Genomic DNA, 16,659 nt, shown 5'->3' on the forward strand with positions numbered 1-16,659 from the left:
CCACTCAATCTTCACACTGGCCCGTGAAGTAGACCTGTCATCGCCCCCTCCTTCAGAGGAGAAACTGAGACGCTGAGAAGTTAGGGGACTTGTTAGCAGGCCAAATAGCCAGCGAGCAGCAGGCCCCCTGCTTGAGCCCAGCCAGCCGCAGATGTGTGTTCGAGGAGGCACTGGGGGCTCCCACCCACGTGACTCTGGGCAGCTCCGTTGTTCTGAATCCGGGCAGACTGGGCTCAGACTGCGCTGCTGCTGTGAGCCCGCGGCCGGCTCACCGTGCAGAGGGCTGGCTCTCCAGGAGGATGCTGCACCTGAGGGCTCCCTCACTGCAGTCCTGTGGTTGCAAAGACATGTGCAGAAATCGCTTCTGGGACTGGCAGAGAGCCGAGCTGCCAGCTTCCCTGTCCTGATAGCGTCTAGCTTCCTTCTGTCACGGGGAGGACAGGGTCACCTGAGGGACTGTGGAGATGAGCGGGAGGGGGCTTGCAGGGACTGGAGAATGGAGGGAGGCGACTCAAGGGGCTTCTGTGAAAGTGCCCTGAATGGGGCCTGGACCAGAACAGGCAGGAGTGCAGAACACTTTCCCTCCTTCCTCTCAGTGAGCAAACCTAGACCCAGACGGGCCTGCAGGAAAGAGATTTAAGCAGCTGGCTAATGGGACACTCGTTTCCACAGAATAGGCTCACTTTTTCATAGACTAGGACTGAGGTGGGGTCAGGCAAATTCAATAGGCACTAAAATTATTATTGAGCTGCCAGACAGCAGCGGTCAGAGGCCCCAGGCCCGTGTGGCATCCAGACAGCCCTTTGTGCCCTTTCTAGACAGCCCCCTCCTCGGGGCTCAGGGACCTGTCTGGCCGCTGAACTCCCAGGAGGTCCGAGGGGTGTGACCTCCCTCCCTCCCGGGCTCCCTCCCTCCCACCACCCAGGCCCAGCCCAGGCCTGGCTATAAAGCTGGCCCAGCCTGGCCCTCAGCACACCCAGCTGGGACCCTCCCGGAGCCTCGTCCGGGGACACGTCCGCTCTGCCCCTCCGTCTCCCGAGCAGCACCATGCGGCCCCTCTGGCTCTGCTGGGCGCTCTGGGCGCTGCCCCTGGCCGGCCCCGGGGCGGCCCTGACCGAGGAGCGGGTCCTGGGCAGCCTGCTGCAGCAGCTGCGCCTCAGCGAGGCTCCCGTCCTGGACGAGGCCGATGTGGAGAGGCTGATCATCCCTGCCCACGTGAGGGCCCAGTACGTGGCCCTGCTGCAGCGCAGCCACGGGGCCCGCTCCCGGGGGAAGAGGTTCAGCCAGAACTTCCGAGGTGAGGCCCTCCCTCCCTGCTGCAGCCTGGTCCTCGCGGGGTGGGGGTGGGGGGCTGCTCTGGGGAGGCGGTCTGGGGGCGCAGGGTCCACAGGGTGATGAGGAGGGACCATGGACTGTGAGGAAGGCTGCGCCCGGGCCCCTGGTCTCTGTCTGCAGCCCCCCCCCCCCCCCCCCCCCGCTCAGGGCCAGGAGGAGCTGGGCCAAAGCTAAGGCATCAGAGAAGATGAGGATGGAGAAGAGAAAGCAGAGCCAATGGGAGCGTGTGGGTGTGGCGAAAACCCTGGCACAGTCTCAGGGAGAGGCGTAGAGTCAGGGCTTCCGGGGTACCGTTTTCACATTGCCACCAGTAGCCTGACCTTGAGCAAATGGTTTTTCTTGTTCGTTTGTTTGTTTGTTTGTTTTTGCGGTATGCGGGCCTCTCACTGTTGTGGCCTCTCCCGTTGCGGAGCACAGGCTCCGGACGCAGGCTCAGCAGCCATGGCTCACGGGCCCAGCCGCTCCGCGGCACGTGGGATCCTCCTGGACCGGGGCACGAACCCGTGTCCCCTGCATCGGCAGGCGGACTCTCAACCACTGCGCCACCAGGGAAGCCCGAGCAAATGGTTTTACAATCATCTTTTTGCTTCTCTGTTTGTTCCTCCGGAGCACTGGTGTGACTGTAGCTGACCCATCTCCCAGCGCTGTGAATATTAAAGTGCGTTATTGTGGATGAAAAGGTGTCGGGACAACACTGTAGCGTAACGCTGAGCTATTCAGCTGTCAGGGATGCAGCCATCCTGAGTCCTATTCAGCCTCTTACCTCCCTGGGCCTGGACTCACCTCCTCAGTGCCCAGAGCTAGACCCAAGGCCAGGTGCCCCCAGGGGAGGATTCTGATCTTCAGCATGTCAGCTGAGGTAGCCCTGTCAGCCCTGCCAGCCTTCCTGCTGGGCGGAGATTGTTACAAACAAGGCCCAGACACATAGGGGGATTTTCAGGTAACTGAGCTTGGCACAGGGAGACAGAACAGGGGCTGGTCTCTCCCTGCCTGGCCACCGCCTCAGTGGCCCTGCCACCCTCAGAGCTCCCCTGGTGCCCGGAGGGGCCCCGCTGACCCCGCTCGTGTCCCCAGAGGTGGCCGGCAGGTTCCTGGTGTCCGAGGTCTCCTCGCACCTGCTGGTGTTCGACATGGAGCAGCGGCTGCCGCCCCACAGCGAGCTGGTGCAGGCCGTGCTGCGCCTCTTCCAGGAGCCGGTTCCCAAGGCCGCGCTCCGCAGCCACGAGCGGCTCTTCCCGCGCAGCGACCGCGCCCGAGTCACCGTCCAGTGGCTGCATGTCCGCGACGACGGTTCCAACCGCACCTCCCTCATCGACTCCAGGTGGGGAGGTGGCAGCTGGGGTGTGGGGCGGGGGATGAGGAGGGGGACTGGGCCCGGCGCGGGAGGAGGGGTGCCCTGGGGGAGGAGGGGCGGCGTGGGGGGCCCCTGGGGGGGAGCGGAGGGGGAGGAGAAGGGTGGGAGAGGGCCCCCCCCCGGGGCCACCCCAGACGTCCCAGTCCCCACCCCTCAGCGCGGGCCCGTGTCTCCGTGTGGTGTCGCAGGCTGGTGTCCATCCACGAGAGCGGCTGGAAGGCCTTGGACGTGACGGATGCCGTGAACTTCTGGCAGCAGCTGCGCCGGCCCCGGCAGTCGCTGCTGCTGCAGGTGTCGGTGCAGCGGGAGCACCTGGGCCCGCTGGCCTCCAGCGCCCACACGCTGGTCCGCTTCTCCTCGCAGGGGCCGTCGGGCGCCGGGCAGCGGGAGCCCCAGCTGGAGCTGCACACCCTGGACCTCAGGGATTACGGGTAGGTGCAGGGCCAGGACTCTAGTAGACTGGGTGGTCCAGGCCCACTGTGGCGGGGACAAGCTGGGGGGCAGATGCAGATAGCCCCAGGATGCAACTGATTCCCCACTACATGTTAAGAGTTTCTAATGGTAGGAATTTTTATTATTCAAATATTTTATTGAAAATATCTTCAGGGAATTCCCTGGAAGCCCAGTGGTTAGAACTCCTCGCTTTCACTGTGGGCGGGGGGTGAGGGGGGTGCAGGTTTAGTCCCTGGTCGGGGAGCTAAGATCCCATAAGCCAACCAACTGGCAAAAAGAAAACAAACAAAACCAAAAACTGAAAACCAAAAACCAAAAAACTTCAGGTATTTTCAACAAGCTTTATGTTGTCATTGATATGTATACATTATTGTAATCATCTGTCTTCACTCCACCCTCTTCCCTGATTAATTCTTTGAAAAATATTAGCATTAGCGGTTACTAGGTTTAAACAGCTTTCCTCTGGCATTGGTGAATTCTTTCTTCTTGGGACAAGTTAGCTATTTGGAGTGGATGGAGCTGTGTAGTAGGGTGATTAATAACAGGGCTTTGGAATCGTACAGCCTGGGTCCATGTAGCTTTGCCTTCTACTGCTGCAGGAACTCTGGCATGTCAGTTAACACCTTTGGGTCTCTGTGTCCTCATGTGTAATGGGAATGATACTGGAACCTCTTCAAGGTTCATCTGAGGATGAAATGCAAGTATCATCTGAGATAATATATGTAAAGCACTTAGTTCAGTGCCTAGCATAATAGGAAACCTTTAGTGAACAGTAACTGATTTATAATTTATGTTTTGGATGTGTTTATTCATTCACCACTTATCACAAATAGCCAGCATTTTGAACATAACAAGAGATGGACCATAAATCTCCCTCCAGATGCCCCACGAAGCCCCGCCCTGGGCTCCCTGACCTCTGCCCTCCCAGCTGACCTCTGCCCTCCCAGCTGACCTCTGACTCTGCCTCTCCTTGCCCCCCACAGAGCTCAGGGAAACTGTGATCCTAAGGCACCAGCGACCGAGGGCACCCGCTGCTGCCGCCGGGAGGTGTACATTGACCTGCAGGGGATGAAGTGGGCTGAGAACTGGGTCCTGGAGCCCCCAGGCTTCCTGGCCTACGAGTGTGTGGGCACCTGCCAGCAGCCCCCAGAGCCCCTGATCTTCAAGTGGCCATTTCTGGGGCCGAGACAGTGCATCGCCTCAGAGACGACCTCGCTGCCCATGATTGTCAGCATCCCGGAGGGAGGCAAGCCCAGGCCCCAGGTGGTCAGCTTGCCCAACATGAGGGTGCAGAAGTGCAGCTGTGCCTCGGATGGGGCGCCTGTACCAAGGAAGCTGGAGCCGTAGGTGTGGGGTGCAGCCATGGAGGCTCTGACTAGACACGTGCACAAAGCAGGTCTTAACATAGGTCTTAATTTTCTACTTAGCAAGTTACCCCTGCCCCAGCTGAGTGCCCTTATTTTACCTGTCTCGTGTGTTCTTCCATTTCTTGCTCTCCTGTCCGTCACCCACCCTAAGCACTTACATGAGTAATTAATGCAACCCGATTGCAGAGCTGTAGAGGGAAATCCCAGCCTACTTGTTAAAGGATATAGCTGAGCAGGGACAGATTGTCAGCTAGGAGCTTCTGTTCTCTAGCAGATTCTCAACCGAGTATGGGACAACAGACCCCACAATGAGAAGTGGGAAAACCGACTGATTTACTCTATTAGATGATGAATTAAAACAAAACAAAAAATCCCTCTGTTTCCCCTAGGTAGGGAGGAGGTCTAAAAAGAAGCCCCATTCACCAAAATGTTGGTGGGCTTTTGTACATATACTTGGGTCCCCAGTCCCCTGAGAGGGTGCTAGAAGGGAGGATGAAGGGCTTTAGGCTAGGGACAGTGGACAGGGTATCAGGACACCTGGTTTCTGGATCTAATAGGGCCATAAACTGTGACCTCAAACAAATGCAGACGCCTTTGGGCCACCATTTCCTTTTAAAAAGGAGGATTTGGGATTCAGCTCTAGGACTTCATTGCCTGGGGATCAGACAGCTCTAAACTCACCCACTCCTCTGCTCCTCCAGAGACAGAGCATTGCCTGTGCATATGTAGGTTATTTCCCCCACTATTTTAGAGAACTTATCACCAGAACCCACATGTATTTACGTGTTTGTTTCTTTTAACTTAGCAAAAAGAAAACAATCGAATGTAGATAATCTGCTGAAATAAAAGTGATGTTTCACTCTGTGTCTCTGTATTTAATTTGTAGTGTCCTTGACGTAGGAGAGAGGGAGCAATAATGGGGAATGAGAGCGACATAAGGATCTGAAGAATGGGCGTGACCAAGGCCCCCCAACCCCTAGGTGGCGCTGAAGACTGTAATAACGGTTTAGATTCTGCTTTTATTTGTAATATTTATATCCCTCCAACTCTTATTCCAAAAATAGTATTGTAAACAATTATTGTATTAGTGGTTCTGGGGACAGGGAAGGCAAGCGAATGTTTACTGAGCATTCACTCTGAACCTGGGACCTATGCTAGGCAACCTCATATACCTTATACGACTTAATTCTTGCAACTACTCCTTGAGGTAGGTATTCTTATTCCCATTTTTCAGATTAAGAAATCAAGGCTGAGGCAATGCAAATCTATGGGGTAGAGATCAGCATGCCCCATGCTCTGCTGATGACACAGGCATTAGTTAACATGTCATTCGGAAGCTGCCACATCTGGCAACTCCCCTACATTTACCTTTCCTGCTCAACGGGGTTTCCTCATGCCTGACTTATTGAAGTTCATGGATTTTCTATTTTGGTGTACAAAGCTAATTAATAGCAACTGAATAGCAAAGGGGAAAAGGAGCTAGTCTGTGGACAGCCAGGACTTGAGGACTTGGCAAGAATATTGTTGGAGATGGGGAGAGAAGATTTGTCTCTGACTTGTAAATGGCTATCTTACCTCTGTAAGACATCAAAATGAAGAACTGCCACTTGGCATGTTGTGAGTACCAGGGCATACAGTCGCTTTCTCTACAAGAAGGTTATCAAAATCATCTAAAGAGTTCTACCAGCTTCTCAGTGACGTATCTGTGGCTCTAAAAGGTCTGTGGACTCCCGACCAGTCACATGCAATCAGTGGCAAGGATGGGCCTGCTCACATCATCCCATGTGAGCTAAAAATACCTAGGAAATCGGCTTCATTTCAAAAAGTAAGGATGTGCTCATCAGCACAGGGAGACAATGTGGTAGACAAAATGTTCTCCCCAAATACGTCCATGCCCCCCAATCCTTAGAAACTGTGAGTATGTTCTGTTAACATGGCAAAGGGACTTCGCAAATGGAATTAAGTTTACAGACCTTAAAATAGGGAGATTGGGGCTTCCCTGGTGGCGCAGTGGTTGAGAGTCCTCCTGCCGATGCAGCGGACACGGGTTCGTGCCCTGGTCCGGGAAGATCCCACATGCCGCGGAGCGGCTGGGCCCGTGAGCCATGGCCGCTGAGCCTGCGCGTCCGGAGCCTGTGCTCCGCAACAGGAGAGGCCACAGCAGTGAGAGACCCGCGTAGCGCAAGAAAAAATAATAATTAAAAAAAAATAATAGGGAGATTGGTTTGGATTATGCAGGTGCACCCGATCTAATCACATGAAAGCAGAGAACTCTCTCCAGCTGGAGGCGGGAGAGATGAGGCAGAAGGGGAGGTCAAAGAGATTCACAGCTTGAGAAGGACTCAATCTGCCATGCTGGTTTGAAGATGAAAAGGACCATGAGCCACGGAACGTGAGTAACTTCTAGAAGGTGAGAATGACTCCCAGCTGACAGCCAGCAAGGAAAAGGGACCTCAGTCCTACAGCCACATGGAACCAAATTCTTCCAACAACCTGAATGAGACTGGACGCCGATTTCCCCCCAGAACCTCCAGATAAAAACCGAGATCAGTTGACACCTTGATTCGGCGCACAGAAGCCAGTTGGGCCCACTCAGATTTCTGACCCACAGAATGTGAGATAACAAATCCGTTTTGTTTTAAGCTGCTAACTTTGTGGTGAATTCTTACGGCAGCAGCAGAAAACTAATACAGACAGTGAACCAAATCCCATTAGAAGTGAGCTGTAATTACAATTTTTTTCCACTGAATAAAGTAACAACATTACAGCTAATTTTGAATGAATTGAAAACTACCCATAATCCCACCATCCTAAAACAAAATTGTTTCGGTTTTTGAATCTCCTGTTCATACACAACCTGACCTGTTTACATACAACAGGAGTACGTACCTGTTTTAAAAAATCAAGGTTAAGGGAATTCCCTGGTGGTCCAGTGGTTAGGACTCAGCGCTCTCACTGCCAAGGGCTCCAGGTTCGATCCCTGGTCGGGGAAAAAGCCTGATCCTGCAAGCCATGTGGCATAGCCAAAAAAAAAGGAAACAAAAATCAAGGTTAAGGTGTGCCTTACTGCATATGAAAAAGAGGTGTACAGTCATATTCCAAAAGAGTCACATTGATTCTCTTTAGGTGGTAGGATTAAAGGCAGTGTTCATTTTTCCATTTGATCTAATTTCTAATTGTTCTACAGTAAACATGGATTATTGGTATAAGAACAACAACAACAAGGCAAATATGCATGCAAAGTGTGACTCCCTAGAGATTCCTATATCGGGAAGGAGTCAAGGGGACCTGCCATTTGACTGGCTGGGAGCAGCTCAGGATTCGCCCTCATTCCCTGAATCATCTCCGTTCTTAGGAAGATGAGCCTGCTATCCAGAGACAGACCAGGAAGGATGTCCTGAAGCCTTGAGAGTGAAGACCCTGGACAAGTGAAAGCAGAAATGAAGCACTGTCCACTTTGTTGGGACAGCTGGAGGTGAAGAGCGGGCAGGACCGTGGGGTTGGGGGTGAGAAGGGAGGAAGGGCAGGAACAGCTCAACCCATCTGACTGGTGGATGCAAGGATCAGAGGAGAGGAGTGAGGTGGGCAGTCCTGGAAGCTTAGTGAACTCCCCGTTTTCTCTCTGGACTTCTCTGTCTGTTCAGATGGAGTAAAGTGATAGAGTAGGCACCCAAGAAGGCAGGTGGCAGAGAAGGAGAGTATATGTCCATGGCAGAATGGCAGCACCAGGCTTCCTGAGGGTATGTCCTAAGTGGCCGGGTGGGGAGGACGGGTCTTTTCTCATCTCATCTCATCTCATCCATCCAACACTTGTACCCAAAGGAACTTCACAGGCATCAAACGTAATGGCCATGGGAGCCACAGCAGGGGCCGCTGTGCAGACGAAATGAGCCTTTAGAATCAGCAAGGTCATTACAAGAAAGTGAAATGGGACTGCCTACAATTAAAATGTATATTTAAAACTTTGTACGCATAAACTTTAAACTTTGGAAAAAAAAAAAGATCACAAAGTACCACTAAAAATAGCCAGTTTCGGGCTTCCCTGGTGGCGCAGTGGTTGGGAGTCCGCCTGCCGATGCAGGGGACATGGGTTCGTGCCCCGGTCCGGGAGGATCCCACATGCCGCGGAGCGGCTGGGCCCGTGAGCCATGGCTGCTGAGTCTGCGCGTCCGGAGCCTGTGCTCTGCAACGGAAGAGGCCACAACAGTGAGAGGCCCACGTACCGCAAAAAAAAAAAAAAAAAAAAAAAGCCAGTTTCTGGTCAGGAGTTCACATGTTCAAGCTTAGTCAGGAGGACCAAGTGCTCTGGCTGCTTCCTGTCTTATGTGGCCTGCCCTGGCTGGGAATCAAGCCAGCACTGGGGGCCACCAACTCGGCCTCCTTTCCCAGGCTCTCCAGTCCTCCTCATATTTCACCTCCACTCCTGGAAGCTGAGGCAGGAGTTACCAAGGCAATCAGGTAAGGGATGGATGTGTGTAAGGGGACTGACAGGTGTGAGATACTGGTGTCTCCTACACCTCACCCCACTCCAACACACACACACTCACGCGCACACACACACTCGGCGCACAACCTTCTGTACTGCAGGCCAGAACCAGACGGCCAGGGGGCCCTGCAGCCTCCCAGTGGACCGTGGGGAACCCGAGCATCCCTCAGAAGCACAGGCACCGTTAGGAAGTTCTGGTTCCAGTCCCCAAGGTCCTCGTGATGTAGGTGTTCCTTCTGGTTAGTGAGCTCCTCGGCACCTTTCCTAAGGGCTGTGTCATAAGTCCCCCTCTTCCTTCAGCTAGTGTGAGCTGTAGGGTTTCTGGTGTCAGAGCCCACGCTGGTGACAACTAGGCTGGGCTGCAACATGGCCACTACGGGAAGCATTTAAGGCTTCTACACACAGAACCACAAGATCTCACTTTCAGGGATCCAAGCTAAGGAAATAGTCAAAGAGTTAGGCAAAGACGTTCTCACAGTAGTATGAACAATAATTTTAAAAATTGATATAGGTTTTATGAAGATAAGGACTTTTGTCTGTTTTGTTCGTGGCTGGATCCCCAGAAACTGGCTCAATAAATATATATTGAATGAATTAATAAACCTAATGCTGATCTTTGAGAGCATGGCTAAATTAGTACAGTGCATCCATTTAATGGAAGGCTAAGTAGTCACTAAAATCTTGTTTTAAATAACTTTTCAGTGACATTGGAAAATATTGTATATCTAGTATAGAAATTTCAAAACTACATGTATATCATTTATTTCCAACGATGGAAAAGGTATGTATGCATACAAAATAATGTGTAAGGAAACACACAAAAAATGTCTGCAGAAAATGATCCTTAGGAAGTATGGCTATGGGTGATTTTGACTTTTACTTTTTTTGTATTTTCTAAATTTTTTCTCAATATACATGTATTACTTTCCTAATCAGAGAAAGTTATAGAAATGTAATTTTGCTTCACAGTAAATATTTGGTTCTCACTTTTCAAAAATTAATTAATTTTTGGCTGCATTGGGTTTTCTTTGCTGCCAAAGGAAGGGGGGTACTACTCTTCATTGCAGTGCACGAGCTTCTCATTGCTGTGGCTTCAGTAGTTGTGACACGCGGGCTCAGCAGTCGTGGCCCGCGGGCTCTAGGCGCGCGGCTTCAATAGTTGTGGCACACCAGCTTAGTTACTCCGCGGCATGTGGGCATGTGGGATCTTCCAGGACCAGGGATCCAACCGGTGTCCCCTGCATTGTCAGGTGGATTCTTAACCACTGCAACACCAGGTAAGTCCCTGGTCCTCACTTTTAAGGGTCCAGAAACTCAAGAACCAGGGACTTGTCCTCCTGGACGTGATCAACTGGAGGAACATTGCAGAAAGCCTGGGGGTGGGGTGTGGATTATACGGAAAGGCCTGTAGAAAAACTGAGAGAGGCGGTGGTGAACCAACTGTCTCTCCTGCTGTTCTGAGACGCCTCCCTCTTGAGATGCCATCTCCTTCCTCTGTCACCTGTCCCCCGTAGTACTTATATTTACTACTGATGAAAACGTAAACATCACATTTGTGGAGCGTTTTAAAGCAAGTGGCGGTGGTCGGGGTTACTTTAGTCAGGCTCTAAGGAGCCCATCATTTCCTAAACAGAGGAACTGACCCTATTCGCAATCTAGTTAATAAGACCAATCGCGTGAACCACGCAAGTTCAAGTGAGTAACCGCGGCTCCCCCGCTGCCTCCCCGCGCGGGCCGGGAGGGAGCGGGCGGCAGCCGGGGGCCTCCCAGCTCCAACGCGGGCGCACCGAGGCGCCTGGCTCTGAGCCCACAGGTCCCCAAGCTCCTGTCTGAAGCCCCGCCAAGAGCGTCACATTCGTCCCCTCAAATCAGCAACCTGGAGAGCTCCTCTTGCCCTCGAGGTGCGGCTCATGGCCAGCACCAAGGATAACATTAGCCAGACCTCTGACCGGTCTCAGCGCTGAGCCCCACGCGGCTTCCAATAGCTGGGCTCTCCGGCCCCCAGGGCTGGGGCCCACACGAGGCGGAAATCCCGGCTTCACGCGCCGCGTCCGAGATTCCACCCGCCAATCCCGTGCTCAGGAGGCGGGCACACGGCCTCGTCCCGGCCAAGGATTGGTCGCCCTGGAGGGGCGGGGACACTTGGGCTTCTGCGGCGCAGTCGGTGAGTGTGAATGAGGAGGGGTGGCGGGATCCGGCCCGGAAGCTGCGGGCCGCTCCCGGGATTCGGCTCCGGGGCTCTGCGCCCGCTGGGCCCTCCGTTCTCCACTCTTCTTTTAGGGCACCTTTGAGCCGACTTCTGCGGCGGCCCGGCAGACGCAGAGCCTGGAACCATGAGCGTGGGCTTCATCGGCGCTGGCCAGCTGGCCTGTGCCCTGGCGCGGGGCTTCACGGCCGCAGGTAAGCGCCTGGAGGCGGGAAGCGGATGTGCGGACGGTTCCTAGCCTACCCTGTGAACCGCCCTCCACCCCACGAACGTGAATGAATGAAGAAAGGGGAATTTGTGTCTGCTGGGGGAGAGGAAGCTCCTCTTAAGCAGCGAGAGAGTCATGCCCGCATAAGGGATTGAGCGGGGAGAAGGACACTAGCAGCCGTCTCCACAACGGTCAGAACGTCGTGGGTTTTGACTCTGCTTTCCCAGGGAAAGCATGGGAACCGGGTGGGCCATGATCCCCAGTTGAAAAGCCCTGTCTTCTCCAGGCATCCTGTCGGCTCACAAGATAATAGCCAGCTCCCCGGACATGGACCTGCCCACAGTGTCCGCGCTCAGGGTAGGTGGGGCAGGGGGGTAACTTGGGAAGAGGGTGAAGGCCCAGAAGAAGGATGGCCTGATGAGCTGAGCCCCTGTGCTGGTCCATGGTCGGCGCTGACCTACCCACCAGGAGCATAATCCTCCACCTTCCATGGGGCAGCTCAGGGTGGTGGGAGCACCCAGGCAGACAGACTTGGGTTCTAATCCAGATACTGGGGTGGTTAGAAGGTTAGTTGAGGTTTTATGTATGGAAAGCACCTGGCGCATAGTAGGTATCCAATAAAATACTCACTTTTCTTCATCCACTGGCTAAGTGGCCTTACGGTCCTCGGCTACTCTGAGACTCAGTTTCCTCATTTATAAAATGGAGACCACAATAGCCACTTAGCTGAATTATTCTGAGGCATAAAAGAGCGTGTTGGGAAAGAACCTGGCAGGTTAGTTGTTCCTCTGTCTAAAAAAAGAATATCCCAAGTCTTCACCCCAAACTTGAGCAGTGTGGGAGAGGATGTCTAATGAGGCGGGCGACAGGCAGTGTCTGTGCCTGGGATGGCTGACGTTACCAGCACTGGAGGGCCCTGTTTCTCCGTATGGAGTCTTAGAGAGATGGGTATCCTCCAGCCCACCCCTGGACCACACAGAGACTGCACTCTGATGAACAAGTGTCTGGAGTTGGAATACGGCCTCGCTTCCGACCATTGGGCACTACTAGCATTTCACCTTTCCCTTTGCCACTTTCCAGCCATGGAGACTTCTTACCTGGCAGAGGGGTGCCTTGGGTGCCAGAGAAGTGGGGATGGGGTTTTTCCTGGTTGCCATGGGGAAGCTTGTCCGCATCCAGCACCTATGCTCACTTGCCCGGTAGCAACATTGGAAAACTTTGTGCCGGTGGCGGTAGGGGCAGACCCTGAGGGGCTGGGGCAGGGAATTCCAGGCTTGTTGCGGGGTTCGGCTGCTCCTTGGGAGTTCCTGGGCCTAGTGAGGCTGCACACTGTGAGCCCAGTGGTCTCCTCCCGCAGAAGATGGGTGTGAACCTGACCCGGAGTAATAAGGAGACAGTGAGGCACAGTGACGTCCTGTTCCTAGCCGTGAAGCCACACATCATCCCCTTCATCCTGGACGAGATCGGGGCCGACGTTCAGGCCAGGCACATTGTGGTCTCCTGCGCGGCAGGTGTCACCATCAGCTCTGTCGAGAAGGTGCCCATCTCAGCCCTGGCAGTCCTGTGTGAGGGGAGGAGGGGTGGGTGCTAGTGGGACTGGCCACTCACTCGGCCCTCTGCCTTAACCCCAGAAGCTGATGGCATTCCAACCGGCCCCCAAGGTGATCCGCTGCATGACCAACACGCCCGTGTTGGTGCGAGAGGGCGCGACAGTGTACGCCACGGGCACCCATGCCTTGGTGGAGGATGGGCAGCTCCTGGAGCAGCTCATGAGCAGCGTGGGCTTCTGCACTGAGGTGGAAGAGGACCTGATTGACGCCGTCACAGGGCTCAGCGGCAGCGGGCCTGCCTATGTGAGGCCCTCATATACTTACGCAGCCTTCCGGGGACCCAGGGACGCAAGATGGGCTGGCAGGCAGGCCTGGGCTGGGGGTGTCACCCACCTCTTGGGCAAGGCAGGCTGGTGGAGGAGGTCAACCCTTGGAGCTAGTTCCAGTCATCAGGAAAAGTAGACCCTAGGGGGTGCCCCTGAGTGCCTGCTGCCCCAGGGCTCAGTGAGTGTCTCCACAGGCGTTCATGGCCCTGGACGCGTTGGCCGACGGTGGGGTGAAGATGGGCCTGCCGAGGCGCCTGGCTGTCCGACTGGGGGCCCAGGCCTTGCTGGTCAGTATCTTCCACCTGCGTGTTCTGGACCACAGTGTGGGGATGGGGTTCTTAGGGGTCACTGGGCCGGGGCACGGCTTGGTTGGGAAGCTGGGATAAGGGTTGGGGAGGAGCAGTGGGTGTGGAGAAGCTCATCTCAAGGGGCACCAGCAGTTTTCTGCTCTAATGCTTCCCTCCTGCCCTAGGGGGCTGCCAAGATGCTGCTGGACTCAGAGCAGCACCCGGGCCAGCTCAAGGACAATGTCTGCTCCCCTGGGGGGGCCACCATCCACGCCCTGCACGTCCTAGAGAGCGGGGGCTTCCGCTCCCTGCTCATCAACGCAGTTGAGGCCTCCTGCATCCAAACACGGTGGGTCTCTCTCCTCCTCTGCCCAGGCCCTCTACTCCCAGCCAGCCCCAGTATGGGCTGCACACCGTCTTGCAGAATCTGCCCTCTTTGGTCCCATTACCAATGCTGGAGTCTGTGCTCTGTTTTGTTTTGTTTTTAATTTATTATTATTTTTTAATTTATTATTATTTTTTTAATTAAAAATTTTTTTTTAATTTATTTATTTTTATGTGCTCTGTTAATAACCACGATTTATTAGACTTTGTTAGGTAAGGGTTTGTAGGCCTTCATTTAATTCTCACACAGTTCTGATAGCTGGCGTTAGCTTGATTTACAGATGAGGAAGTCGAGGCTTAGAGATACAGCTCTCCCAAGGTCAAACAGCTAGTAAGTGATGGAGGCAGGATTCGACCTCAAGTCTTTGACCTCCAGTCCTGTGATTTTTCCACACTCTCTCTCCCCAGCTGATCACAGATAACACTTAAAGCTCTACATCTATGTAGTAACCCCTACTTAGTTAAATAGCACTTCTAGGAAGCTTAGGGGAGTTTTTGGTTTGGGGTTCTAAGTTTGGCTGGTACCAAGTCAACAAGGGTTGGGGGTTAAGTGAATGGGGAAGCCTCATGCAGCTCTGGCTCCTCCTTCAACCTCTTGGGGCTTTGTCTGCAGAGAGCTGCAGTCCATGGCCGACCAAGAAAAGATCTCCCCAGCTGCCCTCAAGAAGACCCTCCTGGACAGAGTGAAGCTGGACTCCCGCACAGTGACCTCACTGACCCCCTCCAGCTCAGGGAAGCTCCTCACGAGAAGCCCAGTCCCAGGAGGCAAAAGAGACTAAGGCAGCCTCGATCTGCCCTTCTCTCTGTGACCGGAGCCCTCGGATGAGGGACGCTGTGCAGTGCAGGGGTAGGCTCAGTCAGTCTTCAGGTCCTTGTGATAAAACCTCCTCAAGTCTGTTCAGACCAAGCAGCACTAGTTTCCCCTCCTGTCTCTGGTTAGAAGGTGCTCTGAAGGGGTGGTGGATGCTGGAAACCAGATGCGGCCCTGCACACCTCACACGGTTACAGGAGAGAGAGGCTGGGACTCCAGTCAGAGCCCCAGCTCCATAGGGAGGTCTGGAGACCTTCAGCTGATGACCCCTTTAACTGGGGTCCTCCGGCTGGAGCCCAATGCAGGGTCAGTTTGTTGCCAAGTCAAGGAGGTAAGAGGTACAAAACATGACAAGAGCTTTTCTCTTTGAATCGGTAAATGGAAAAGAAGAGAGTGACTTAGAATGATCACAGTTAATCAGAAATGCACCTATTAGACTGTTCTATTTAACTCTTGCTTCCGAGGTATACCATTGAAAGTGTGTTATTCAGTGCTGCTAAGCTTAACTGCTTTAATAAAGCTTTATTTTTTATTACCCTGCTTTTCTTATGCTTTATCTTAAGTCATCATTCTAGAGAACTCGAGGCCCTCTCCAGGTGCTCCAGCTTCGGGAGAGTACTGCCTAAAGGCAAGAAGTAGGGATGAGAGGAAATAAGGGACCAGGCCCTGAGAGCTGTAATGACACCTTGCTCCAGCCCGGCCCCTAGGGTCAGGGTGAGGGTCAGGAGATTGTGTTCTAGGATGGGCCAAAGCTCAGGGCAAGGAAGAGCCAAGTGGCCTTGGTGGGGGGCTGGCTGCAGCCCAGCCACAAAGGAGGAAGCTGCCTGCTTGTAGTGGGCTGGGCGCTACATCGGATCCAGACAGGTGCCCTCCGAGGGAGGAACTATTCTTCTTCTGACTTTATAGAGGATGCCGAGGCCTGAAGGGGATAAACAGCTTACTCCAGTTGAGTTGTTCATCAGTCGTGGGGCCGTCTACACAGCCGGACTGAGCCCGGAGGTTCCCCCTGCAGGCCGTGTCCCTGGTGCTTGCCCCCACCAGCTCCTGCCTGTGGCACTGGCTTCAACATCAGCTCTGAGTTCACATCTTAGTTCCCACCGCTTTCAACTAGGCGACCTTGGAGAAGGTACTGAATATCTTGGACCTCAAGGTTTCATCCCTAGAAATATGGAGGTCATGCTTCATCAAAAGGTTCTGGTGGGTATGAAATGAGATCGTGTGGAGTTGCTCAGCAGAACATCTAGAACATGTGGACCCTTGTGCCAGTGGAGCTCATCCTTCACCTTCCCCTGAGGAGGGAGGGCAGCTGGGCCCCAACTCCAGCATATTCCTAGGGGGCCAAAGTGACAACGAGTACGACAATACTAAAAGCTGTCATCTTTAAGCCCTCATTATATGGCAGCCCCTTTGCAAACCCTCTACATAAAGTCTCATGGCCTTAGGAGCTGGGTATAATTAAGGGTAAGAGGTTAAGTAAGTGGCCCAAAAAGATGATAGACATTTCACCAAAGAAGATTTACAACTGGCAAATGAGATGCTCGACATCATTAGTTATGAGGGAAATGCAAACCAAAACCCAGTGAGATACCACTTCACACCCACTAGTGTGACTTCTAGTTAAAAATAAAAAGGATAATAACGAATGTTGCAAGGATGTGGAGAAGTTAGAACCCTTGTGTATTGCTGGTAGGGGTGTAAAATGGTGCAGCAACTCTGGAAAACAGGCTGGTAGTTCTTCAAAAGGTTAAACAGAGTTGCCGTATGACCAGGCAATTCTACTTGTAGATACCTACCCGAGAGAGATAAGAACAGATGTCCACACAAAAACTTGCTCATGGTTCTTTGTGGCAGCATTACTCAAAATAGCCAAGAAGTGAAAACAACCCAAATGC

General features: G+C 53.4%; 2 protein-coding genes across 3 annotated transcripts in view; both read left to right on the plus strand.

The window, feature by feature from the left end:
- The first annotated feature begins 978 nt into the window (after positions 1-978).
- Positions 979-16,659, plus strand: part of LOC101286797 (left-right determination factor 2) — a 46,792-nt gene continuing 31,111 nt past the window's right edge. Inside the window, exons 1-4 of the mRNA XM_004270983.2 lie at positions 979-1,297; positions 2,410-2,656; positions 2,878-3,120; positions 4,126-4,489. Of these exons, the coding sequence (XP_004271031.2) occupies positions 1,048-1,297; positions 2,410-2,656; positions 2,878-3,120; positions 4,126-4,489 (1,104 nt within the window). The 5' untranslated portion in view covers positions 979-1,047. The remainder of the gene's footprint in view (positions 1,298-2,409; positions 2,657-2,877; positions 3,121-4,125; positions 4,490-16,659) is intronic.
- Positions 11,155-15,302, plus strand: PYCR2 (pyrroline-5-carboxylate reductase 2). Of its 2 annotated transcripts, none has more exons than XM_004270985.4 (7): positions 11,155-11,395; positions 11,696-11,766; positions 12,767-12,946; positions 13,041-13,262; positions 13,480-13,572; positions 13,758-13,921; positions 14,570-15,302. In XM_004270985.4, exons 1-7 carry the CDS (start codon positions 11,329-11,331, stop codon positions 14,733-14,735), a joined length of 963 nt encoding a protein of 320 aa, XP_004271033.1. In that variant the 5' UTR covers positions 11,155-11,328; the 3' UTR covers positions 14,736-15,302. The 2 variants fall into 2 exon arrangements, with proteins under 2 accessions (XP_004271033.1, XP_033286283.1); XM_033430392.2 differs by having other exon boundaries at positions 11,331-11,395; positions 12,834-12,946.

The sequence above is a fragment of the Orcinus orca genome, chromosome 1, assembly GCF_937001465.1.
Source record: "Orcinus orca chromosome 1, mOrcOrc1.1, whole genome shotgun sequence".
In the NCBI taxonomy this organism is placed as follows: domain Eukaryota; kingdom Metazoa; phylum Chordata; class Mammalia; order Artiodactyla; family Delphinidae; genus Orcinus; species Orcinus orca.